Source organism: Cetorhinus maximus, chromosome 15 (assembly GCF_964194155.1).
Source record: "Cetorhinus maximus chromosome 15, sCetMax3.hap1.1, whole genome shotgun sequence".
In the NCBI taxonomy this organism is placed as follows: Eukaryota; Metazoa; Chordata; class Chondrichthyes; order Lamniformes; family Cetorhinidae; genus Cetorhinus; species Cetorhinus maximus.
The window spans coordinates 54,108,715-54,130,823 of NC_135893.1; the positions used below are offsets into that span (position 1 = coordinate 54,108,715).

General features: G+C 45.5%; 1 protein-coding gene across 1 annotated transcript in view; it reads left to right on the plus strand.

Annotated features, from left to right (window-relative positions):
• Nucleotides 1-22,109, plus strand: part of myo15aa (myosin XVAa) — a 169,076-nt gene that overhangs the window by 99,166 nt on the left and 47,801 nt on the right. Inside the window, 7 exon segments of the mRNA XM_078559219.1 lie at nucleotides 217-373; nucleotides 993-1,086; nucleotides 2,353-2,491; nucleotides 12,780-12,901; nucleotides 13,505-13,564; nucleotides 20,144-20,219; nucleotides 21,254-21,369. Of these exon segments, the coding sequence (XP_078415345.1) occupies nucleotides 217-373; nucleotides 993-1,086; nucleotides 2,353-2,491; nucleotides 12,780-12,901; nucleotides 13,505-13,564; nucleotides 20,144-20,219; nucleotides 21,254-21,369 (764 nt within the window).

Consider the following 22,109-nt stretch of genomic DNA (forward strand, 5'->3'; position numbering starts at 1 on the left):
TGTTCCTACCCCTCTGGAGAGAGAATTATGGAACCACCTTCATTCAGTGCCAGCTAAGATTGGAAATTCACCAGGTAGTGACTCATGAACCTGAGATTGTTCCACAGCACAGTTTAGTGTCTTGACACTATTTTGCAGCATCATTCCCATTGTTGGAAATGTGTTACAAGTGATACCACACACAATTGTTGTATTAATTCTTCCCCTGAAATACAGGTGCTGCTCAAACCCCAAAACTCAATGTTGCAACACAAGACCCTGTCCGTCACACCACACTCAATTCAGAGCATTTTCCAGAGCCAACACACAACATCAAGGATATCATCAAGCAATACGAGCAGCCAGCAACTCAGAAGAAAACTGGGCCAGTCAGGTAAAACTGAGTGTACTGTGCCATTTGTGGGCTTCAAGGTGGCACAGGGGCAGGATGCGGGTTTGCAGCCATGATTACATGGGTGGCATCACCACTCTCAACCATACCAGAGGGGACAAATACTAACAAAAAGCTTGGAGAGAGTGGGAAATGGTTCAGTTGACAGATTTTACACAATGATAGGGACTGGGAAGAAATTTGGTCCACTGGAATTCTATACAATGGGACAATGGGACAGGGGTTTGATCATTGGAACTCTGTACAATGGGAAAGAAGTTTGATCATTGGAATTCTGTATAATGGGACAATGGGACAGGGGTTTGATCATTGGAATTCTGTATAATGGGGCAATGGGACAGGGGTTTGCTCATTGGAATTCTGTATAATGGGGCAATGGAACAGGGGTTTGCTCATTGGAACTCTGTACAATGGGAAAGAAGTTTGATCATTGGAATTCTGTATAATGGGACAATGAGTCAGGGATATGATCCTAGAGCTGACAAACTTTTGAAACAGATCTGTAGCTTCCCAGTAGAACACAATAAGTGAAGCATGACAGAAAATTGTAATAAACTCTGTGTGTGGACAAGATTGAATACTTGTGTTTCCTTGTTATCAGAAAAGAAGCTGGAAAGGTATTCACCAAGAAAATGGACCCTCATGAAGAGGCTATGTTTATCTTGAAAGGACAGAAAATGCCACATGTCTCCCAGGTAATGCAACATCATTAAGGAATAGTTGCAATCTGGAACTTTATTACACACATGGTGGCTTTTTGAAGTTTAATGCTGACATTGGTGGGCAGATCTTCCGGGGAATACTCTGTTCCAATTGCAAACTACAAAAATAATGGGTGTGAAAACTTGTGAACGGCCATTCTCTGCCCACTTTATATTCCCATGGGAATTCTGGTGCTTCCACTGAGGGAGTGGGTAGAGTGCAAGGCTGAAGAGCAAGAGGCAGGATCAGGACTGTCAGCCACTGACAGCTGGCAGTGGTCATGTGTCTGAGCCAACTGAGGTAGGTCTATCTCGTGCTACTTTTCAAGCAAGTTGGAGGGCGCGTTTAAAAAGGATGACCTTAAGTCAGTAAAATGTACAAAATAGCATTCTGCTGCAAAAGAACATTTTGCCTGAGGACCATAAGATCTGATAGCTGTGGATAGATTTGGCAGCTAATAGCTAATTACTATTAAGCAGATTAAGCAGATTGGTAACTGCTTGTAACTCCAAAGATTATTAAAAAATCAGAAGGAAATGGCTGTCTTTCTTAAACTGTTTTTTGTTTCCTGCCTGTTTGCTGATTTTAAAATGTATTTAAACCAGTCAAGTGACAGTTTAGATATGATGTAGGCACAAGGTATGAGGCTTTTATAAGAATAGATAAGGGCCTCAAAAATCAGCAAACCTTTCAGGAGCATTTGCAGTCCATGTCTATCAGGAAGGGTGGGAGGCCTGGCAGTTAGTCCGCAAGATCCCTGGACACCTGTTTGAGAAAGAGAAATTATCCATCTCGAGCAAGGCTCCTAAAACCGTTGGGGTGTGACCAGGAGCTTCTTCATTCACAGCCTGGGATCCAACATGGCTGTTACACCAAGAGACAGACACACTAACCCACCTGAGGGGGGTGGGGGCAGTTTTCACCTTAACTTGGCAAGGAACTCTACACTTCAATGGGGCAATTGCTGGTGCTGGGCTTCCAGTACAATAAATGGCTGGAACTATGCTGCTTCCCCACCTCACCCCACACCTCATTTCCCTACTCTTCCCACCCCCACAGCCTGTCCACCTCCACTAACAGGGCAGGCACACCACATGTCACAGTGTGACAACAGACTGATAGTAAAAGCCTGAACAGAATGATGGGCTGGCCTGAATGAGACTATGCCCTTTGAGTAATTGTTCTGATGGGGAAGGGAGAATTAGGGAAAATAGAATTGGAGAAGCTTCTCTCTAATTGTTTCTATTTTACTGAAACAGAAACCAGCACCTGCACCGTCACAGGAAAAGAGTTCCAAAGAAACCGTTGCCATGGTGAAGCCTGTCAGTGGCGTGACACTGAAGAGCAGCACCCGACCAGTGCCAGCTGTCTCTGCCAGACACCCTGTGTTCTCGGGAGGTCAGTGACAGGTTACAGCTCCACTCGCTTTAGATAAAGTCATTATGCTTCCTGATCCCCCGTGGTTTAGAATGACACAGCCCCTGATTATACACACAGAGCATGTTGCGTGACATGAAAACCTCACAATGAAGGACTGGCTGGTGGTAGAACTCAGTCAGTGGGTGATGCTGGGCCAATTCCTCTTCCATTCAGTTTCCAATCAGAGTGGCACTAAGCTCACCAGTTGTAAGGTATGAAGTGTAAGCAGACTGCACCTGGAATTCAATGAAATGGGATATTTTTGTTAAAGGCATATATATTTGTTGTACCACCTTCTTTATAAAGAAACCAAAAATGTTGCGCAGAGGATGCATTTGATAGACTCTAAGCTGTTTCTCATCATGCCAGGATGTCACATTTAAATTAACACTTATACAGATAATTACTACATATACTTTACCTTCCTGTCCTCCCTGGGTTAAACTACAAATGCACATTGCATAGACCAGGCTTGTATTCCTTCCATGATAGGAGATTAAGGTTGATCTAATTGAGGTGGTTAATACAAATAAAGCAGTCGATAAGGGAGAGAAACTATTTCCCCTGGCAGGGGGACTCCAGAAGATGGCGACCTAACCTTAAAAACTAGAGCTAGGTGGGGAAAGTGGCTTTCTCCCTGTTGACCGGTATGGTGTATTTTTGCACCCAATTGTCCGCCTTCTATAAATATGCATCAGTTGGAAACACACCATTTTGCCAGCGGGTGACCTGTGATTTGTCTGCCCCACCAAGACCTCAGCGGAACCTCGATCTAGATGCCATATTTAAACCACGCCTACACGCAGACCTTTCAATGTCAGCAGCCCAGGACTGCTCCAGGTGAGAGATGGCCCCCCCAAAAGCAGGAAGTGTACAACCCCCAAGTTAGTAACGCCTTGCTGGGTCCCCTATGGACGCTGTGGAGGCCCTACCATGACCTTCCCTACCCTTGGGATGGCCAAGGTCACCAGCCCACCTTGGTGGGGCGGGGAGGGGGGGGTGGTGTCCGTGATAGTGAGAGCCAACCTGTCCCGTAGGAGAATAGCAATACAGTGCTGCAAACGGATGAATGATCTCATCCGCACGGCCAGGGTAAGTCAACATTCTCATCCCTCTCAGCTCACACTCTCACAAGCCTCTCACACGTTTGCAGGATGACAGTCCACAGGGGTCTCACACACTACCAGCACAGGGGACATCGTCACTCGTTCTCCCACACACACCCTGACATCGCCATCTGGGCTCACACCCTGTGCACTTCACATCCTCATCCCATACACGGCTCCACTTAGCACACACACAAGGCAGGCATCCTTATCAACTGCCTTGGCATGCTTCCTGCTCGCACTCTCTCTGTCTGTCTTCATGTAGGCCAAGCTCACCCTCAATAAAAAGGAGAGGCCCCAGGCTGGTGGTGGGATGCCAGAGATCAGGGCCCTCACCCAGTATGAGGAGCATGCAGTACACCTGGCGAGAGAGGACTGGGTCTTTGCCTGCTGTGACAGAGCGGCCGGAAGCACACACCCAAGTAACCAGCTGATTCTTTGGACAGCGAGACTGTGAGTGCAATGTTATGTCTTGGGGCAGAAATTTGCCATTGTTGGGCGGGCACGGCGGGGGACCGGCGGGGGCGATCAGGAAGCCGACCACCGCCCGCGATCAATGCCGGACCACGATTTCACGCTGGTGGGTCATGCTGCCTGTGTGGGGGGGGAAGGAGGGCAAGCGCAAACATCACGCATGCACGCAAGTGCACACGACAAAAGCTCCCTGAGGCACAGAGCTGCCTCACGGAGATGAACGGTTTTAAAAATAAAAAATAAAGATTTTTAAAATGTTAACAAACATGTCCCCTCATGACATGAGCAGGGACATATTAGAAATTAGGATGAATTTTTTTTTAATGACAGATCGAAGCATCATCCCGCCCGTGGATGAGATTTCTCTAAAAATGCAACGGCCGCGTGGCCTTTTCGCCTGCCCGCCAACTGTAAGGTTGGACGGGCAGCGAAAATTTTAAATCAATTGGATTGTTGAACCAGAGCGGGACTAACATCCTTGCGGGCGGGTTTGCTAGTGCTGTTGGGAGGAATTTAAACTAATTCGGCAGGAGGAAGGGACACCGGATGTTAGCAGAATAGGGACACATCATAATACAGTAAAACAATCAAGTCAGAGGGAGTACAGCTGCATTAAGTTTCAAGGCAGTAAGGCAAGGCTGGATGGCCTCTACTTTAATGCCAGGAGTATTACAGGTAAAACGGATGAATTAAGGGTGAGGATTGACACGTGGAATTGTGATAGAGTCGCCATCACTGAGATGTGATTGAGGGAGGGGCAGGATTGGCAGCTCAACATTCTGGGATATAGAATCTTCAGGCGAGACAGGGGAGGGGGTAAAAGAGGAGGAGGTATTGCATTATTAGTTAAGGAGTCAGTTACTGCAGTAAGGAGAGATGACATCTTGGAGGGGGCATCGAATGAAGCTTTGTGGATAGAGCTTAGGAATAAAAAAGGGGCAGCCACATTGTTAGGTGTTTATTATAGACCCCCAGATAGTCAGCGGGAAATTGAGGAGCAAATATGTGCTCAATTTGCGGAGGTGTGTAAAACAATAACAATAGGGTAGTTATATTAGATGATTTCAACTTCCCCAACATTAATTGGGATAGACATAGTGTTAAGGGCTTGGATGGAGTGGATTTCTTGAAATGTGTACAGGAGAACTTTTTAGGTCAATATGTAGAGGGTCCAACAAGGGACGGCGCAGTGCTGGGGAATGAAGCCAGACAGGTGGCTGAGGTGGTGGTGGGGGAGCATTTTAGTGATAGCGACCACAACATGGTACAGTTTAAGTTTGTTATGGACAAAGAAATAGACAAGTTGCAAAAAATTGTTTTGGATTGGGGGAGAGTGGATTTTAGTAAAATAAGACAGGATCTGGCCAAGGTAGTCTGGGAATGGCTACTTGTGGGGAAACCTACAGAGGAGCAGTGGGGAGCATTCAAAAAGGAAATGGGGAGGGTACAGGCTCAACATGTTCCCTCTAGGGTGATAGGAAGGAGTAACAAACCCAGAGAACCATGGATGACCAGAGATATTCAGGTTACGATGAGAAGGAAAAGAGAGGCTTTTAGCAGTACCTGCTAAGGGAAGCAAATCAGCAGAGGCATTAGTGGAGTACAGAAAGTCCAGGGTTGAGCTTAAGAAAGCAATTAGGAGAGCAAAGAGGGGATATGAGAAAGCTCTGGCTGGTAAAAGTAGGGAAAATCCCAAGATATTCTGTAAGTATATCAATGGGAAGAGGATAACCAGGGAAAGAGTAGGGCCTATAAGGGACCAAGGGGGCAATCTATGGGTGGAGCCGGAGGACATCGCTAGAGTGTTGAATGAATACTCCACATCCGTCTTCACCCAAGAGAATGAGGATGAAGGTATCGAACTCAGGGAGAGAGACTGCAAGGTTCTTAAGCAAATTGCTATAGGGAGTGACAAGGTATTGGAGGTGTTGGCAGGCTTAAAAGTGGACAAATCTACAGGTCCAGATGATTTGTGTCCCAAACTGCTGAGGGAGGCAAGAGAGGAGATCGCAGGGGCTCTGAACCAAATTTTTAATTCCTCTCTGGCCACGGGGGAGGTGCCAGAGGACTGAAGAACAGCTAATGTGGTTCCGCTATTTAAGAAGGGTTGTAGAGATAAGCCAGGGAACTACAGGCCAGTGAGTCTCACGTCAGTGGTAGGGAAACTCTTGGAGAAAATTCTGAAGGAGAGAATCTATCTCCACTTGGAGAGGCAAGGTTTGATCAGGGATAGTCAGCATGGCTTTGTCAGAGGGAGGTCATGCCTAACAAATTTGATTGAATTTTTTGAGGAGGTGACCAGGTCTGTCGATGAGGGTAGTGCAGTTGATGTAGTTTATATGGATTTCAGCAAAGTCTTTGACATGGTCCCACATGGGAGACTTATAAAGAAGGCAAATGCACATGGGATAGAGAGTAATTTGATAAGGTGGACTCAAAATTGGCTGAGTTGTTGGAGACAGAGGGTGATGACAGAAGGATGCTTTAGTGACTGGAAGCCAGTGTCCAGTGGCGTACCACAGGGATCTGTGCTGGATCCCCTATTATTTGTCATTTATATAAACGACATAGATGACTATGTGGGGAGTAGGATTAGTAAGTTTGCGGATGACACAAAGATTGGCTGGGTGGTTAACAGTGAGGTTGAGTGTCATGGGCTACTGGAAGATATGGACGGGATGGTCAAATTGGCAGGTAAGTGACAGATGGAATTTAACCCTGAAAAGTGTGAGGTGATACACTTTGGAAGGAGTAATTTGACAAGGAAGTATTCAATGAACGACATGACACTAGGAAGTTCTGAGGAACAAAGGGACCTTGACATGTGTGTCCATAGATCTCTGAAGACAGAGGGGCATGTTAGAGGAGTGGTGAAAAAGGCATATGGGACAATCGAGGCATAGATTACAAAAGTAGCAAGGTCATGTTGGAGTTGTATAGAACCTTGGTGAGGCCACAGCTGGAGTACTGTGTGCACTTCTGGTTGCCACATTATAGGAAGGATGTGATTGCACTGGAGGGGGTGCAGAGAAGTTTCACCAGAATGTTGCCTGGGATGAAACATTTAAGTTATGAAGAGAGGTTGGATAGACTTGGGTTATTTTCATTGGAGCAGAGAAGACTGAGGGGTGACCTGATCCAAGTATACAAGATTATGAGGGGCATGGACAGGGCGGATAGGGAGCAGCTGTTCCCCTTAGTTGAAGGGTCAGTCACAAGGGAGCATAAGTTCAAGGTGAGGGGCAGGAGGTTTTGGGGGGATGTGAGGAAAATCTTTTTTACCCAGAGGGTGGTGACAGTCTGGAATGCGCTGCCTGGGAGGGTGGTGGAGGCGGGTTGCCTCACATCCTTTAAAAAGTATCTGGATGAACACTTGGCATGTCATAACATTCAAGGTTTTGGGCCAGCTGCTGGTAAATGGGGTTAGATAGGAAGGTCAGGTGTTTCTCACGTGTTGGTGCACACTTGATGGGCCGAAGGGCCTCTTCTGCACTCTGTGATTCTGTGATTCTGTTTATGGCCTTAATAGGCCCTTTCATTGTCGGCGGGCGCGCTGCCAACTCTCGTGCGTGCCCGTCAACCAAAACATTACTTGAGTGCGCGATGATGTCGGGGCGCTCGCCTGATGTCATCGCGTGTCATTTTACGCTCGAGTGGGTCAGGCGCGTGCCCGCCGCTCAGCGAAAAATCCTGGCCTTTGAGCCTGTTGCCATGCACTTATTATCTCTACTCTCTTTCATAGACACCACAGCTGAGTGCCCCAGGGACACCAGGAGCCAGCCCCTCATCTCCAGCCCTGAAGGCACCTCGGATGAGGATTTTGAGGGTCCACTTGTGGAAGACCCGTCACAGCGCTCACCCACACCCTCCACCAGCACAGAGACATACACTACGGTGGGGCCTAGATCTAGACCAGGCTCAGTGTCACAGCCTGGTGAACACAGCACAGATTCTGGTCCACAGCAGGCAGAGACAGGCCAATCCAAGGTCACTGACACATGGAGGGCTGCCGGAGGCCAGGTTTCTGCTGAGTGCCAGTCAGATGATGAGCCTGTGGATTCAGTCTTAACACAGAAGTTGGAGGTGCAGCAACAGACACGGGAATATTAGGCAAGGTTGTCAGCTGCATTCCAGAGATTGCAATGTATGATGGAGGAGTCTGTCCACATTCAGTCTGAGGTAATAGCACCAGCATGCCAGTACATTGAGGTCAACACAGATGGTGGCAGCCACCATGGAGACTTTGGTCCTGGGCATAGCGCCTGTGCTGCTGCAGGTGCTGCATTCCATCACTGTAGGCATTGGTGGCATCCACTAGTGGCTATGCGAAAGGGGGCCAGGGCACCTAGATCTCACTCCAGGTGCCCCTTATCCTCAAGAAGTAAGCCAGAGGCCCTCGGGCACCCATAGGGACAAGGGCCAGCAGCTGGACACCCCGGGGCCATCCACCCAGGTGACTCCAGGAGTGTCCAGCTTTAACCATTTTGCACCTTGAAATTGCCTGCATAGTACCCACAAGGCAATTGTCAAAAAGAAGGGATGCAGCACTGACCCATTCATTCTGCTTAGCCCCCTCTCCCCTAAACACTCGTCAAGCTCAGCGATGCTACATCCATATGGAAATGTGTTGCAGTCAATGGAACCATTGAGCATGGTCTCGATGCTCATATGTTAGCTTGATGGGAAGACACTGCTCAGGGCAGAAATGGGCTAGTTGCTAGGATGTAATGCAGCTGATGTGTGCTCTTTATTATCAATGAAGCAGAACCTTGAGGGCTCCATGGTGTGTCTGCATTCTCGGGGCCACAAGAGCCAGGGCTAACCAATATGGGAAACTGATGGTGTGGAAAAGGAGGCTTTTTCATGTCTGTCAGGCAAATTTGTGAAGATGGTCATCGTGAGGTGATCTATGTCCATTGGAAGGTCAGGCTAACTGGAGTATTATATCCCTAACTGAGAGTGGAGGGTCCCAATGTAATGGGGAGCAAGGTAACGCTGAGGACTGACTGCTTTGAACAAGCGTTAACATCTGTTGAACGTCCTCGCCTGACTTGGCCCAAGTCTAGCCCAGCAGTATCGAAATGACACATATGGCATTTTATCTTTGTGGAGATGGATCTCCTTGAGGCGGTTTGTCAGACTGAATGTACACAACCATGAATCCACTGAGGACTGCATTGCAGCTCCTGCCTCTTGTAGGCTGCCTTAGCGACTAGATGCTGGAAAAATGCTTGAAGAGGCCCCACCTTCGGTTGTTTGTTGCCGGAACGACTTCGTGAAGTTGGTACCTCATCTCAGCAAGGACACATGCCCCTGAGGCTTCATCATCCTTCAAAAGATGAGGACATGGTGAGCAGAATGTGCAAATACTCAATCTCAGAATGAAGAGGATGATTGAGAAGACTAGCCATGCTGGTGGTGATGTGGGCCCATCATGGGGGACACTGGTCCAACAGGATAAGCACTGATACTCATCAACATCCTCCTGGAATCTGGTGGTTATGAGCGCCTCACATGCACGCCTGCCTCGTCTGGCCATGCTACAGCTTCTTCCCCTGCAGCCTCGGCTTCCTCGACCTCATCGTCCTCATCCCTCTCGATGTCCTCCTCATTGGAGGAGACATGCAGCTCCTCCATCTCAAAATCTGGCAAGTCCTCCCCACTTTGTAGGGCACAGCAACCACGATGATCTGTGAGACCCTCTGGGGCATGTACTGGAGTGCTATGCCAGATCTGCGAGGCATCGGAATCACATCTCCAAGATGCCAATGGTCTGCCCTACCAATGTTCATATGGCAGAATGAGCATTGTTGTATCTTCCCCCCAGGTGGAGTTTGGAGTTTGTGGCCATCGGATGGGCGGGGGGGCGGGGGGGGTGGTGTGGTAGGTGGGGGGACATCAGCCACGTCCTTTGCAGGTAGCCTTTGTCACTGAAGAGCCCACCCTGGATGCTGTGTGGTCCCTCGAAGATGTCCGTGATCTGCAATCTACTCAAGATGTAGGAATCGTGGCAGCTTCCCAGGTATCTTGCACAAACCTGCATGATGTGTTTCTGGTGGCCACAGACCAGCTGCACACTGAGCAAGTGGAAGCCTTTCCTGTTGATATATTGGAGTGCCTGTTGCCAGGGAGCTTTTATAGCCACATGAGTGCAGTCGATGGCATCCTGCAATAGTAGGAATCCGGAAATAGCAGCAAAGCCCAGTGCTCGGGCTGCCTGACTGGCTTGATCTCTGATGAAGCGCGCGTAATTGTAGGCCTTGGCAAAGAAGGCGACCATCACCTCCTGTATGCACTTGTGCGTGGAAGCTTGAGAGATCCTGCAGTGGAGCCCTGGAAAGAGCCACTCGTGCAGAAGTTAAGAGCAGCAGTGACTTTCAGAGCCACAGGAAAAGGATGTCCTCTCAGTCCCCACGGCGTCAACTCATGGAGAATGTGACAAATGTGAGCCGCCAGATGCCTGGACATGCAGAGGCCTCGGCGACACTGTCTCTCGCTCATCTGCAGAAAAGACATGCATCTTCTGTATGCCCTCAGTTTTGAGAGGCGCCTACACACAGCGTTTCTGTGAGCCTCATCATCTGGATCCAGAGAGGGTCCTGCTGCCCCTTGCTCATCAGTGTGATGCTCCCCCCTTTGATGAGCCTGGCACTGCCATAACACTCTTCTCCGCCTTTCCTCCTGCTTACATGCGATGATGCAGGCAACATTAAATGCACCGTCCATCTCCCTGAAGGTTTCCTCTCTGCAGGAACATTGAAAGAAAGAAAAGACTGAGCATCAGTCTCCAAATGTTCTCTTTCTGTTGCCAACTCATGAGTGGCTGTGGGTTCAAGGGCTTGGTTATAGCCTAGGCAAGTAATAGCCAATACAATTCTGGCCCGACCAATGACCGCTCTCAGTTACACAGTACGTTTGACCCCTCCCACCCCCATCCCGGTCCCATTTCAGTAGATCTACTGCTATGGGATGGATTTGGCCAGGCGCTTGAGTGTCTTGAATTTATTCAAGGCAATAAATTACTCATTCAGTGGATTCTATAACTACATCCTTTGGAATACACATGAGGGCACATACTCTATGAAGGGATGAGATTCTTATAGGGGATCCTGGGAGTTCCCGCCTCTGAACCTGGCAGCTGCAAGCTTCTGAGGTGGGCTTCCCACGAGGCTTCTTCTGTTTGTCCAGGTGCCCACTTGTTTTTGGAGTCATCATCACACTGGGGAATTACCAAGATTGGTACAATGGATTATTGCAGGAAGATCAATGATTGGAACACATTGGAATTAACCTCGCACAAATCCGCTGTTACATTGAAGGCTCCAGTTTGCCTCGATAGTTATTGAGATGCTTCTAACATGTCTCAGTTGTGCATTCCTCCTCAGTGGTTATACAGATTCCAGGCACGCCTTTAATTACAACCCCCCCAGTCAAGCCTTTGCTCTGCGGCACATTACAACCCACCCCCACCTTACCGCTGGTCTGGTATTAGAGCCTTTCCTCTCTAACCCTCCTTGAAAGTAAAGTGGTGCTGCCTGCAAAGCCAGCGCAAAGTCCAAGGTGCTGTGAGCGCTGCACGATGCAGGTTAGGCGAACAAACCCCGTAGTTACGAGTGAAGTGCAGGTCGCCAGGTGCACATCACCTATATGCAGTTGTTGATGACACTGGTCTAATTAGGCGCCAGCATGGCCTTTTGACCCAGCGTGGGGATGTGGTTCCAGTGAGCTGTCTTGATAATGAGCATTCATGATGTTCTAATATATTCAAATTGCATTCCCGACATGGCTTAGCAGGAAAGCGCGCCACCATTGAGGGTGGGATCGAACGATCGCAACCTGTTTTTACGCCGATGGGAAATCATTCTGATTTGATTGAATTCGGGAAGAGGCTCAAGGGGCTGAATGGCCTCCTCCTGTTCCTATGTTACTCTCAGTTCTAATTTAAAGTGCACGCATGACATTATTTTATGGATCACGTGCTGATTTCTACCCACATCCGAATACTGCCCTGCTCATATCCTTCCCCTGACCTGTAACCCAATAAGCCTGTAACCCTGAACTGAATCCTCTTGCCAAGATCCCATTCCCTCTCACCCCTTCCCACCCAGAACAGATAGAAAGCAAGAGAATCAAAGCAAGACAAGGGCAGAGAAAGGATGAAAGAAAGTTAGAAATTAGACAAGGGGAGAGTTGTAAAATGGGATACACGGAGAGAGCCGAAAGGGGAGCAAATTCCACTCTCTGGTCCCTGAATCCCCAGCACTGACTCAATTCTCAAGAAATCCTTGAAATGGATCACTCCCAACCTAAGCAGACTGTGCTCGCTTTGCACAAACCTGGGGCCTCTGCTCAGCATGGGGTCACTCAGCTGTTCATTTAGCCCTGAGGCATGCCTCAATTATGTAGATGAGCAGGCATGGCGAAATTTGCTTGTTGTCTACATCATTTCCACTGGGTGCGGGGTAATTGTGTGTCATAATCCCCATACCTACTAATGGTCTTATCCAATTTTTAACCTTAACTCATTGCGAGACTTTGCTGTGCACAAAAATTGGCTGCCAAGTTTCCCTGACAACACTTGGAAAAGTAATGAGTTCTGTGTGCATAGCTCTGACACAGCCTGAGTGTTGTGAAGGAGTTAAATTAAAGCAAGTTCTTTCTTTCTTTCTTCCACTTGCACCTCCCAGCTTCGATTTCTCGGGAGCTGACAGGAGAAGACGAGAAGATCCAGACACAGCTACATGGGCAGCCTTGCGAGGGACACTACACCTACAGCAAAATGCCCTGCGATATCTACATCCGCAAAGAGGTACCAGGACATGTGTAGTCACTGGGTTCAGAAAATTAGTAAAAGCTGACAACAGCCACAAAAATTGTCCTATGTATATGCTTAATATCTCATGGAGATGAGAGGTGTGCAGTGGGACATGGGCAGGCCATAACCTCAGTTGCAGTTATATCCAATCTAAAGCAGCTCTCAGGCTCTGAAGTAAATGAGAGACAGAATCTGTATTGTGGGCTGGGAGTGGGCCCAGGAGGCAAGGAGCGGACCCAGGGAGCTATGATTGAGACTTGGGGGGGTGGAGGAAGGGAGCATTGGCGAGGTGTGGACCCCAGGGGGCTGGAGGTAGGTCTGGAAGAGTTGGCCACAGGGGACTGGGATCAGGCCATAGGCGACTGGGAATGGGCTTGTACGCAGAGGACCGTCTTTTATCTCTCCTGTTGCCAACAGGTTGCAATATGCGCTTTTTATCAAGTCACAGCTCAGCAAAAATATGTGCTAAGTTTAAGTGGTGTTGTGTGGGGCTACATTTGCTGGGCACATTCCTGTGCTCTGTATTTTGGTAAAGTCAGCGATACAGGCTCCTCTTCATTGTACTTCATATTGTATTTTGTTTTTTTCCTGCTTCAGGTATTTTATCCTAAGGACAGTTTCCACAGCCCTGTGATACTGGATCTTATTTTCAGACAGGTGAGAAAACTAATGGATCCCAGTTTCCTTCACATTGAATTTGGAGCAATTTCTCTCGGGTCTGGACCTCTGTGTGGATTGGCTCAGTATCTCTGCTCCCAAGTTTGAGTCTGACTTAAGGTCATGCTTTTGTGCGGTGGTATCTTTTGGGGATATGTATTATTTCCTCTGCCTCCTGTACCCGTCCCGTTTTCAATACTTGGTCACGTGATATACACTCCCAAAATTTCATTCTGTTTGTCTCATGTTAAGTTTAAGTTTTAGACAGCAGCAAATCTTTTTAACTTTAAACATCTAACATATGTCACACATCGAAACTCTAGCTTCGTTTAATTTTATGTAAACAAACTGATCTATTATTTGGGAAATTTCTGCAATTCCTTGCATTTTTATACAAGAAGTTTCAGAGCACATTGTTGCGCATTATTCACATCCAGTCAGCTTCTGCCCACTTCAGCTCTATCTCCCTTTCTCCTTTCAATTCTAGACACTCTAACTGTGTTGCTCTCAGCAAGATATAATACTTGAGCATGAGAAGTCTTTCTTGATTGAAGTGATTTTGTGATGATTCAATTTTAAATTGCTCCATCTCCTGCTCTCTGCAGCTACTTTACTCGATGGTAGGCTTTTCCTTTTTTAGCCTTTTAACCAACTTTACCTGCTACCTGACTGCCTGTATACATGAGGATTGGTTTTCCAGAAGCTCAGTTGTTTCAGTGTAATTCTTCAAGCAGTTACGCCTCCAATAGATGATCAATAGCTGTAATTGAGCTGCCCACTATATGAGAAATGAGCCTGCTGCAACAGCTAGGCCATTGTGAAGCCACATCAAAATTAACCAGGTTGTTGGTAAAGTGTTAAAACAAGGAATTGTTGCTCTTGGTTATTTGGTAGTACAGAAATTGAGTATTGCTGAAAAAAGAGACATGTTTAAGCTTTTCGTCTTGCATTCATCAGGACACTTGCAAGAATACCAATATAAGGGGAAGACAACAATTTATACTGCTAGTGAAGAGAGTGCTGATTGACTGGCAAGAGGCATTGCCATGGAAAATGCACCATTGATGGTGACTGACAGTTAACTGCCAAGCATTATTTGAAATTTAAACCAGGCAGCTTGACCCTGATTAGTCAAGGCATTGGCCTGCGGAATGAGTCAGCAAATGGCTGTCACTTATTTTGTTTAGCTGAAACAAGCACAATGTGTGTACATGTTCCTTCTGTCTACAACGTACAGGGCCCTGTGTATTAATATATGTAGCTTCCAGTACACGTAAATGTGCCACACTGAAAGCCCAACTGACAATCCTAAATTGATTGTCAGCGTAATTCTTAGCAGATTGAGGATTATTCAGCAAATATTGTCCAGTCGCGGAATCACATCTAACATTGGACACTGTGTTTTTGAGTTTTGCCAGCACGGGCTGGTTGGGTATGGTCTGTACCCTGCCCGTTGCGAACAGCGGCTGGGACATGCAGTTTGATACGATCTGACAATCTTTGGACATATGGCCTACATACCTAGCTCACACTGGCACTGAAATTCATATATCACATTATTCATTTGTGTGGTAGGCAGAACGTCTTTTTGGCTTGACAGCAACACCCTGTTAGTGGTGAGTACCACTGGTGTTGCTACTGTATAGTAGCAGCGTGAAACAGCTAGCTTCACCTGTTGCTCAAATTTTTGAGATACCTTGCCTTTCCAGGGTAATCTGAAGTAGACGGGGCACTTTTCAGGACCGAAAGTGACAGCCTTAGGCCCATTCATGAGCTTGTGTGATATACAGTACAAAATGATCTGATCAGGGTAGCCATTATCCTGCAGGATGCCTTTGATGTGCCCTATTTCAGCATCAAGCTTGCTTGGTGAGCAAATGGCTCAGGCCCTATTTACAAGGTTACTGGTAAGACCAAACTTGTAACGCGTGGAACTGTAAGAATCTCAAAGTGTATCTTGATCAGTGAAGGTAGGCTTGTGGTAGGCCATGGTAGAGAATCCCCTGGCAGATTTCTCAATTATTACGTCTAGGAAGGGGAGTTCATTTGACTGCTCCATCTCTCAGGTGAATTTGAGAGCAGGATAGAGCCTGTTAAGACATGTAAGGAAATTGTTACATGCAGCTGCAGATTTAAATATAGCAAACATGTCATCTACATATTGGAAGTATGCAAGAGGTAGGAGGTTAGGCATCATTCCATCAAAGACACTTTTCTCATGAAACCCAACAAAGATGTTTGCGAGAATTATGTTGACAACCAATTTAAGATTATCAGTCAGGCTTGCAGTGTGGGACATTTACGTGTACTGGAAACTACATATATTAATACACAGGTCCCTGTTCTTTGCAGAAAGAACATTTACATGCATTGCGCCTGTTTCAGCTAAATAAAATAAGTGACAGCCATTCACTGACTCATTCCTCAGACCAATCAGGGTCAAGCTGCCTGCTTTAAATTTCAAACAATGTTTGGCAGTTAACTGGTAGTCACTATCAGTGGTGCATTCTCCAGGGCAACGCCACTTGCCAATTACTCAGCACTCCCTTCACATACAGTATAAATTGTTGTTTTCCCCTTATATTGGTGTTCTTACAAGTGTCCTGATGAGTGCAAGATGAAAAGCTTAGACAGATCTCTTTTTTCATCAATACTCAAGTAGTTACTCTGTTATGAAACAATTGATTAAATTCAGTAGCGTTCAATTAACAGTTTGAAAAACAAGTTAAACTATTGCTGAAATTTTGGAAACAAGCAGGAATCGGAGACCCAGCCAACTTTCTGGCCAACTTTCGCTTTTATTAAATTTGGATCTTAAGTTTTATTTTAAAATTGCAAATCTAAAATCTAAATGCACAATTAAATGCCATTAGTGGATCGTAGCTATGACTAATCTAATCCTCTTCTCAATTAGTGCTTGGAGATACAAGTCGATTTTTGTCTTTCCTCTGAGGTTATTCTACTCTCCCACCATAACCCCCTGCCCAGAACTCTCCAACCCACCACTGTAACAGCTAAAGGCAGCTCAGATAGAGATCAAAGCTGAACCTTCTGTGTGTAAGAGAAGTACGTGCATCCCCATCAATGCTATTCTCTGATTGGCCAGTAGGAGATGCAAGTGAGTATAGAGCCCAGGTAAGACTGACTCAGATCTGTGGAGAAGTCGGTGTCAAAGCTCAACATTAACTTCAGAGTGTAACAACAGGAAACATGCATTAGAGCGGTAGACAGGCACCCTAGAATAAAAGACTGGGACCACTGGAGGGGTTTTGGTTATTCATGTAGAATAAGAAATACATGGGAGTGAGTTGCAGGCTGGTAACAAACTGAGAGGTTTGGGAGTTTATATATAGAATATTAGATAACCTGGAGTGAGTTACCAGCTCCAATTTAGCTGAGAAGGTTTATATATATAAAAAAGCAGATACCCAGGAATGAGTTACAGGATGGGAACGAATTGAGGGGCTTGGGAGTTTATATCTCAAACAACCAATAACCTGGATGGAGCAGTCTTTCCTTGACGTGCTAGTTGAGAAATCCACTAATGGGTTCTCCATTACTGTCTACTGCAAGCCTACCTTCACCAATCAATATACACGTTGGAATTTGTATAGCTCAATGGGGTATGAGATTGGTCTTATTAGGAAACTTGTCAACAGGGCCCTAGCTACATGCTCAACCGCAAGTTTTATGGAGAAGTAGAGCACATCAAAGCTATCCTGTGGGACAATGGCTATCCTGATCAGATCATTGTTCACTGTGTATAGCACAAACTCACAAATGGCCCAAAGCCTGCCACTTTCAGACTTGAAAATTGCCCAGTCTATCTCAAATTACCCTGGAAAGGCAAAGTATCTCAAAAAATTTGAACAACAGGGTAAGGAAGCAGTTTCACATTGCTACTATGCAGCAGCTACACAAGTGGTATTTTTCACTACAGAATGCTGCCATCAATCCAAAAAGATGTTCTGCCTATGAATTTCAGTGCTGGCGTGATGCCAAGTATGTAGGCCATACGTCCCAGTGACTGGATGATCAAATCAAACAGCATGTTCCTTCAGTTGTTTGTAATAGGCAGAGTACAGACCATACTTAACCAGCCTGAGTTTGCAAAGCCCAAAACAAAATGTCTACTGTTAGATGTGATTCCACAATTAGGCAGCACATGCTGAACAATCCTAAATGTGCTAATAGCTACACTCACAACCAATTTAAGATAATAAGTCGAGATCATAATGTGGTTCATTTCACAGAATCACAGAATCTTAACGGCACAGAAGGAGGCCATTCGGCCCATCATGCCTGCACCATCTCTCCAAATGAGCATTATGACCTAATGCCATTGCCCTACCTTTTGCCCATACCCTTGCACATTGTTTCTATTCAAATAATCATCTAATGCCCTCTTGAATGCCTCGATTGAGCCTGATTCCACCACACTTCCAAGCAGTGCATTCCAGACTTGAACTACTCGTCGTATGAAAAAGTTTTTTCTCACGTCACACTTGCTTCTTTTGCAAATCACTTTAAATCTGTGCCCTCTCATTCTTGATCCTTTTACGAGTGGGAGCAGCTTCTCTCTACTCTGTCCAGCCCCCTCATAATTTTGAACATCTCTATCAAATCTCTTCTCAGCCTCCCTCTCTCCATGAAGAACTGTCCCAACCTTTCCAATCTATCCTCATAGTTGAAGTATCTCATCCCTGCAGCCTCTCCTGCACTCTCTACAATGTGTTCACATCCTCCCTATAGTATGATGAACAGAACTGCACACAATATTCCAGCTGAGGCCTGTCTTATATAAATTCAGCATAACCTCTTGTACTCTATGCCCCTATTAATAAAGCCCAGGATGCTAAATGCTTTATTAACTGCTCTCTCCACCTGTCCTGCTACCTTCAATGATCTATGCGTATATACACCTAAGTCTTTCTGCTCCTGCACCTCCTTCAAAATTTCACCCCTTATTTTATATTGTCTGTCCATGTTCTTCCCATCAAAATTCATTACCTCACACTTCTCCGCATTGAAATTCACCACCTATCTACCCACTCCACCAACTTGTCTATGTCCTCTTGAAGTTCCACACCGTCCTCCTTGCAATTCACAACACTCCCAAGTTTTGTATCATCTGTAAACTTTGAAATTGTCCCCTGCACACCAAGATCTAGATCACTAATATATATCAGGAACAGCAAGGGCCTCAATACTGACCCTTGGGGAACTCCACTACAAACCTTCCTCCAGCCCAAAAAATATCCATTGACCATTACTCTCTGCTTCCTATTTTTCAGCCAATTTTGTATCCACATTGCTACTTTCCCTTTTATTCCATGAGCAGTAACTTTTCTCACAAATCTGTTGTGTGGCACTGTGTCGAACGCCTTTTCAAAGTCCATGTACACCACATCAACAGCATTACCCTCATCGATCTTTTCAGTTACCTCTTCAAAAAACTCCAGCGAGTTAGTTAAATACGATTTCCCCTTAGAAATCCATGCTGGCTCTTCCTGATCAACCCATATTTTTCCATGTGACTACTAATCTATCCTGAATAATTGTTTCTAGAATCTTGCCTACCACTGAAGTTAAACTAACAGGTCTGTAATTGCTGGGCTTCTCCTTACAATCTTTTTTGAACAAGGGCGTAATGTTTGCAATTCTGCAGTCTAAGGAAGACTGAAAGATTATGGCCAGTTCCCTTATAATTTCTACTCTCACTTCCTTCAATATCCTTGAATGCATCTCATCCGGTCCCAGTGTCTTGTCAACTTTAAGTACCGACAGTCTATTCAACACTTCTCCTTATCAACTGTGAACCCTTCTAGTGACAGAGTTTCCTCATCTGTCACCATGGCCCGGGTAGCATCTAACTCCTTGGTAAAGACAGATACAAAGTATTAATTTAATACCTCAGCCATGGCCCCTTCGTCCAAGTGTAAATTCCTTTTTAGGTCCCTAATTGGCCCTACTCCTCCTTTTACCACCCTTTTACTATTTATATGCCTATAGAAGACTTTGAGATTCCTCTTTATGTTGGCTGCCAATGTTTTCTCATAATCCCTCTTCGCTTCTCTAATATGCTTTTTCACCTCCACTCTGGACCTTCTGTATTCCTCTTGGTTGCTCGAAGCAACATCTATTCATACACAGTGACCCATTCTCTGCAGACAAAAGAAATATGTTCAAGCCTTGCACCTTTTTTTTGAATTATCCAAGAGCTTGGGAAGTCCATAGGTCCCCATTGCTTTCTCCGTGACAATGCCTTGGTCAATCAGAGTCTACTTGCCAACCCATCAGCACCCTTTTCTCCTGTAGTATAAAAATTGTTTGATCATTTGAAATTTGGAATTCTTGTGTTAGTCCTGATGAATGCAAGATGTAAAGTTTCGGCAACATCTCTCTCTTTTCAGCAATATTCAAGTCCTGTACTACCAAGTGACTAGAGAATAATAGATCCTTAAGAGTGAGTTAAAGGGGGGGATCTAATTGAGGCTTTTGAGAATTGCTTCAATCTTGTGGAGGTATTGTGTAACTTATTAATAATTTTTTGTTTAATATTCCTTCAATTCTGTAAAGATCGTGAACGATACATTCTCTGAAACTTGTGTGAGGCTGAACAAAGAGGAGCAGATGAAGATGAAATCTTTCCTAGGTCAGTATTCCAAACTCTGCTGGGATTGGGTGGAGGGGCTGGATGGCAGCCGAGCAGAGAAAGAAAGGGGAAAAGGTGGCAGGGTACGGGGGCGAAAGGGATGCAGAAGTGGAATAGGAGGGTGATGCCAAAATGAACGCTGAGGAGAAAGCAATACAACTGATGGAATATTGAAGTTAGCTGCAGTCCCACTGCACTCTCACTGTAACTTTTTGTGTGCCTGATGTGAGTGTATTTTGGTTTCAGTTTTCAGCAATAGACAAACTAAATTGTAGAATGACAGGAAAACACTATTAAAATCTTGAAACTTGATATAACAAAAAGGATGTGATTTATTCAGTCACCCTGAAACATTGGCCTTGCTCCCAGATCTTTAATCAGGCTGATTATCAGTTGTGATTTTGCTTTTTGAGCTGTCAGATTTTAATGGGGCTGTATCCGTTTTTTTTAAGCTATTTATCAACTTTTCCAATTATGTAGGTTAGTGTGCAGGAAACACACAGCAGGCGAGTCAGCATCTGTAAGGACAGAGAATGATGTTCTCAGGATGTGACTGTTCATTAGAACCAACCTGAAGCTTGCAAACCCAAAATATAACAATCTGACTTTCCTCTGCGAAATGACTGGGAGAAGGTACTGAGTTACAGTGTGACAGAGATACAGTAGGTAACACAGGACACCTGGATAAGGGGTTAGAGAGGTGGATTATCATCAGCTGAGGTAAACAATCAGGTGCTGATTGGAAGGAGTTAGTGCATTTGGCAAATGCTGACTGGCCAGTGTTCTATTGACTGTATCTTTACTGATGTCAGTTCAGTTTCCTCACACCATCTGGTTCAATGACTTTTTCCCCTCATTTCCCAAATAAGCTATCAGCATTCACTGCTAAACAGACAAATATTAAAGTGCCGTTAGTAGATCCACCTCTTGCCCTTTTGAAAGCGTTCTCTTTGAGTGAAGCAGACTGGTAGAAGAACAATAAATGGACAACGTGTATAACAACAAACACAGCGGCATCTGTTTATCTTCTTTAGCTGAAAACAAGATTCAAGCCTCAACTCTGGTGAAGGATGAAGCTATCAAGAGGAAGATTGTGATGGTGGCCAGAAAGAGTTGGGATGTTTATTTCTGCCGTCTGTTCCCTGCCTCCGTGAGACAACTCTCCTGTATTTATACAAATTTATTTAAACCATAGCATGTTGTGTCGTTAAATATTATTTATCGATGCTTTTAAAATCTTCAGCATATGTGGAGGGTCTATCATGGGGTGGAGATTGGAGTAGTGGAGGGACAGCTCATTAAATCACAGGAACAGGAGCTGGCAATTTAACCCCGTGTGCCTTTTCACAATTAAATTATACCACGGCTGAGATGTGCCCCAACTCCGTCTCAGGACAAATATTCTGGTCTCCAAAGACTATTGAACAAAGCTCCACAATCTGCCTCAACATTACATGTCTAAATCTGGCTGCTGCCTTCCAGACATTTTCTCTACCCAGAGACTATTTCAGTCTATAATCCCCCAACCATATTCATACAACTCGTTTTTGAAGGAATTATGCATTCAGCTTTTCCTGGAAGCCTGTTCCATGATCAGCCGTTCTGCAGAAATAACTTTGTAACCTCACGTCTCTTAAGGTGCTTAACTATAATCCTGCACCTTCCAAGGTCAAATAGCCAATTTACATCAACATCCCAACATTTAATTTTCCCATTATTTCTCCCCTAATGTAAATGTGACCAGCACAGGAGCAGCCATATCCACACTGGAAATTCCTGCACCTGGAATGCTGCTTGACCCAGGGAATGGGAAAAAACATAGACAGCTTAAAAATGTATCTCCTCAATTTGCCTTGTGTTTTTTACCTTGATGCTAATTTGCAATTATTG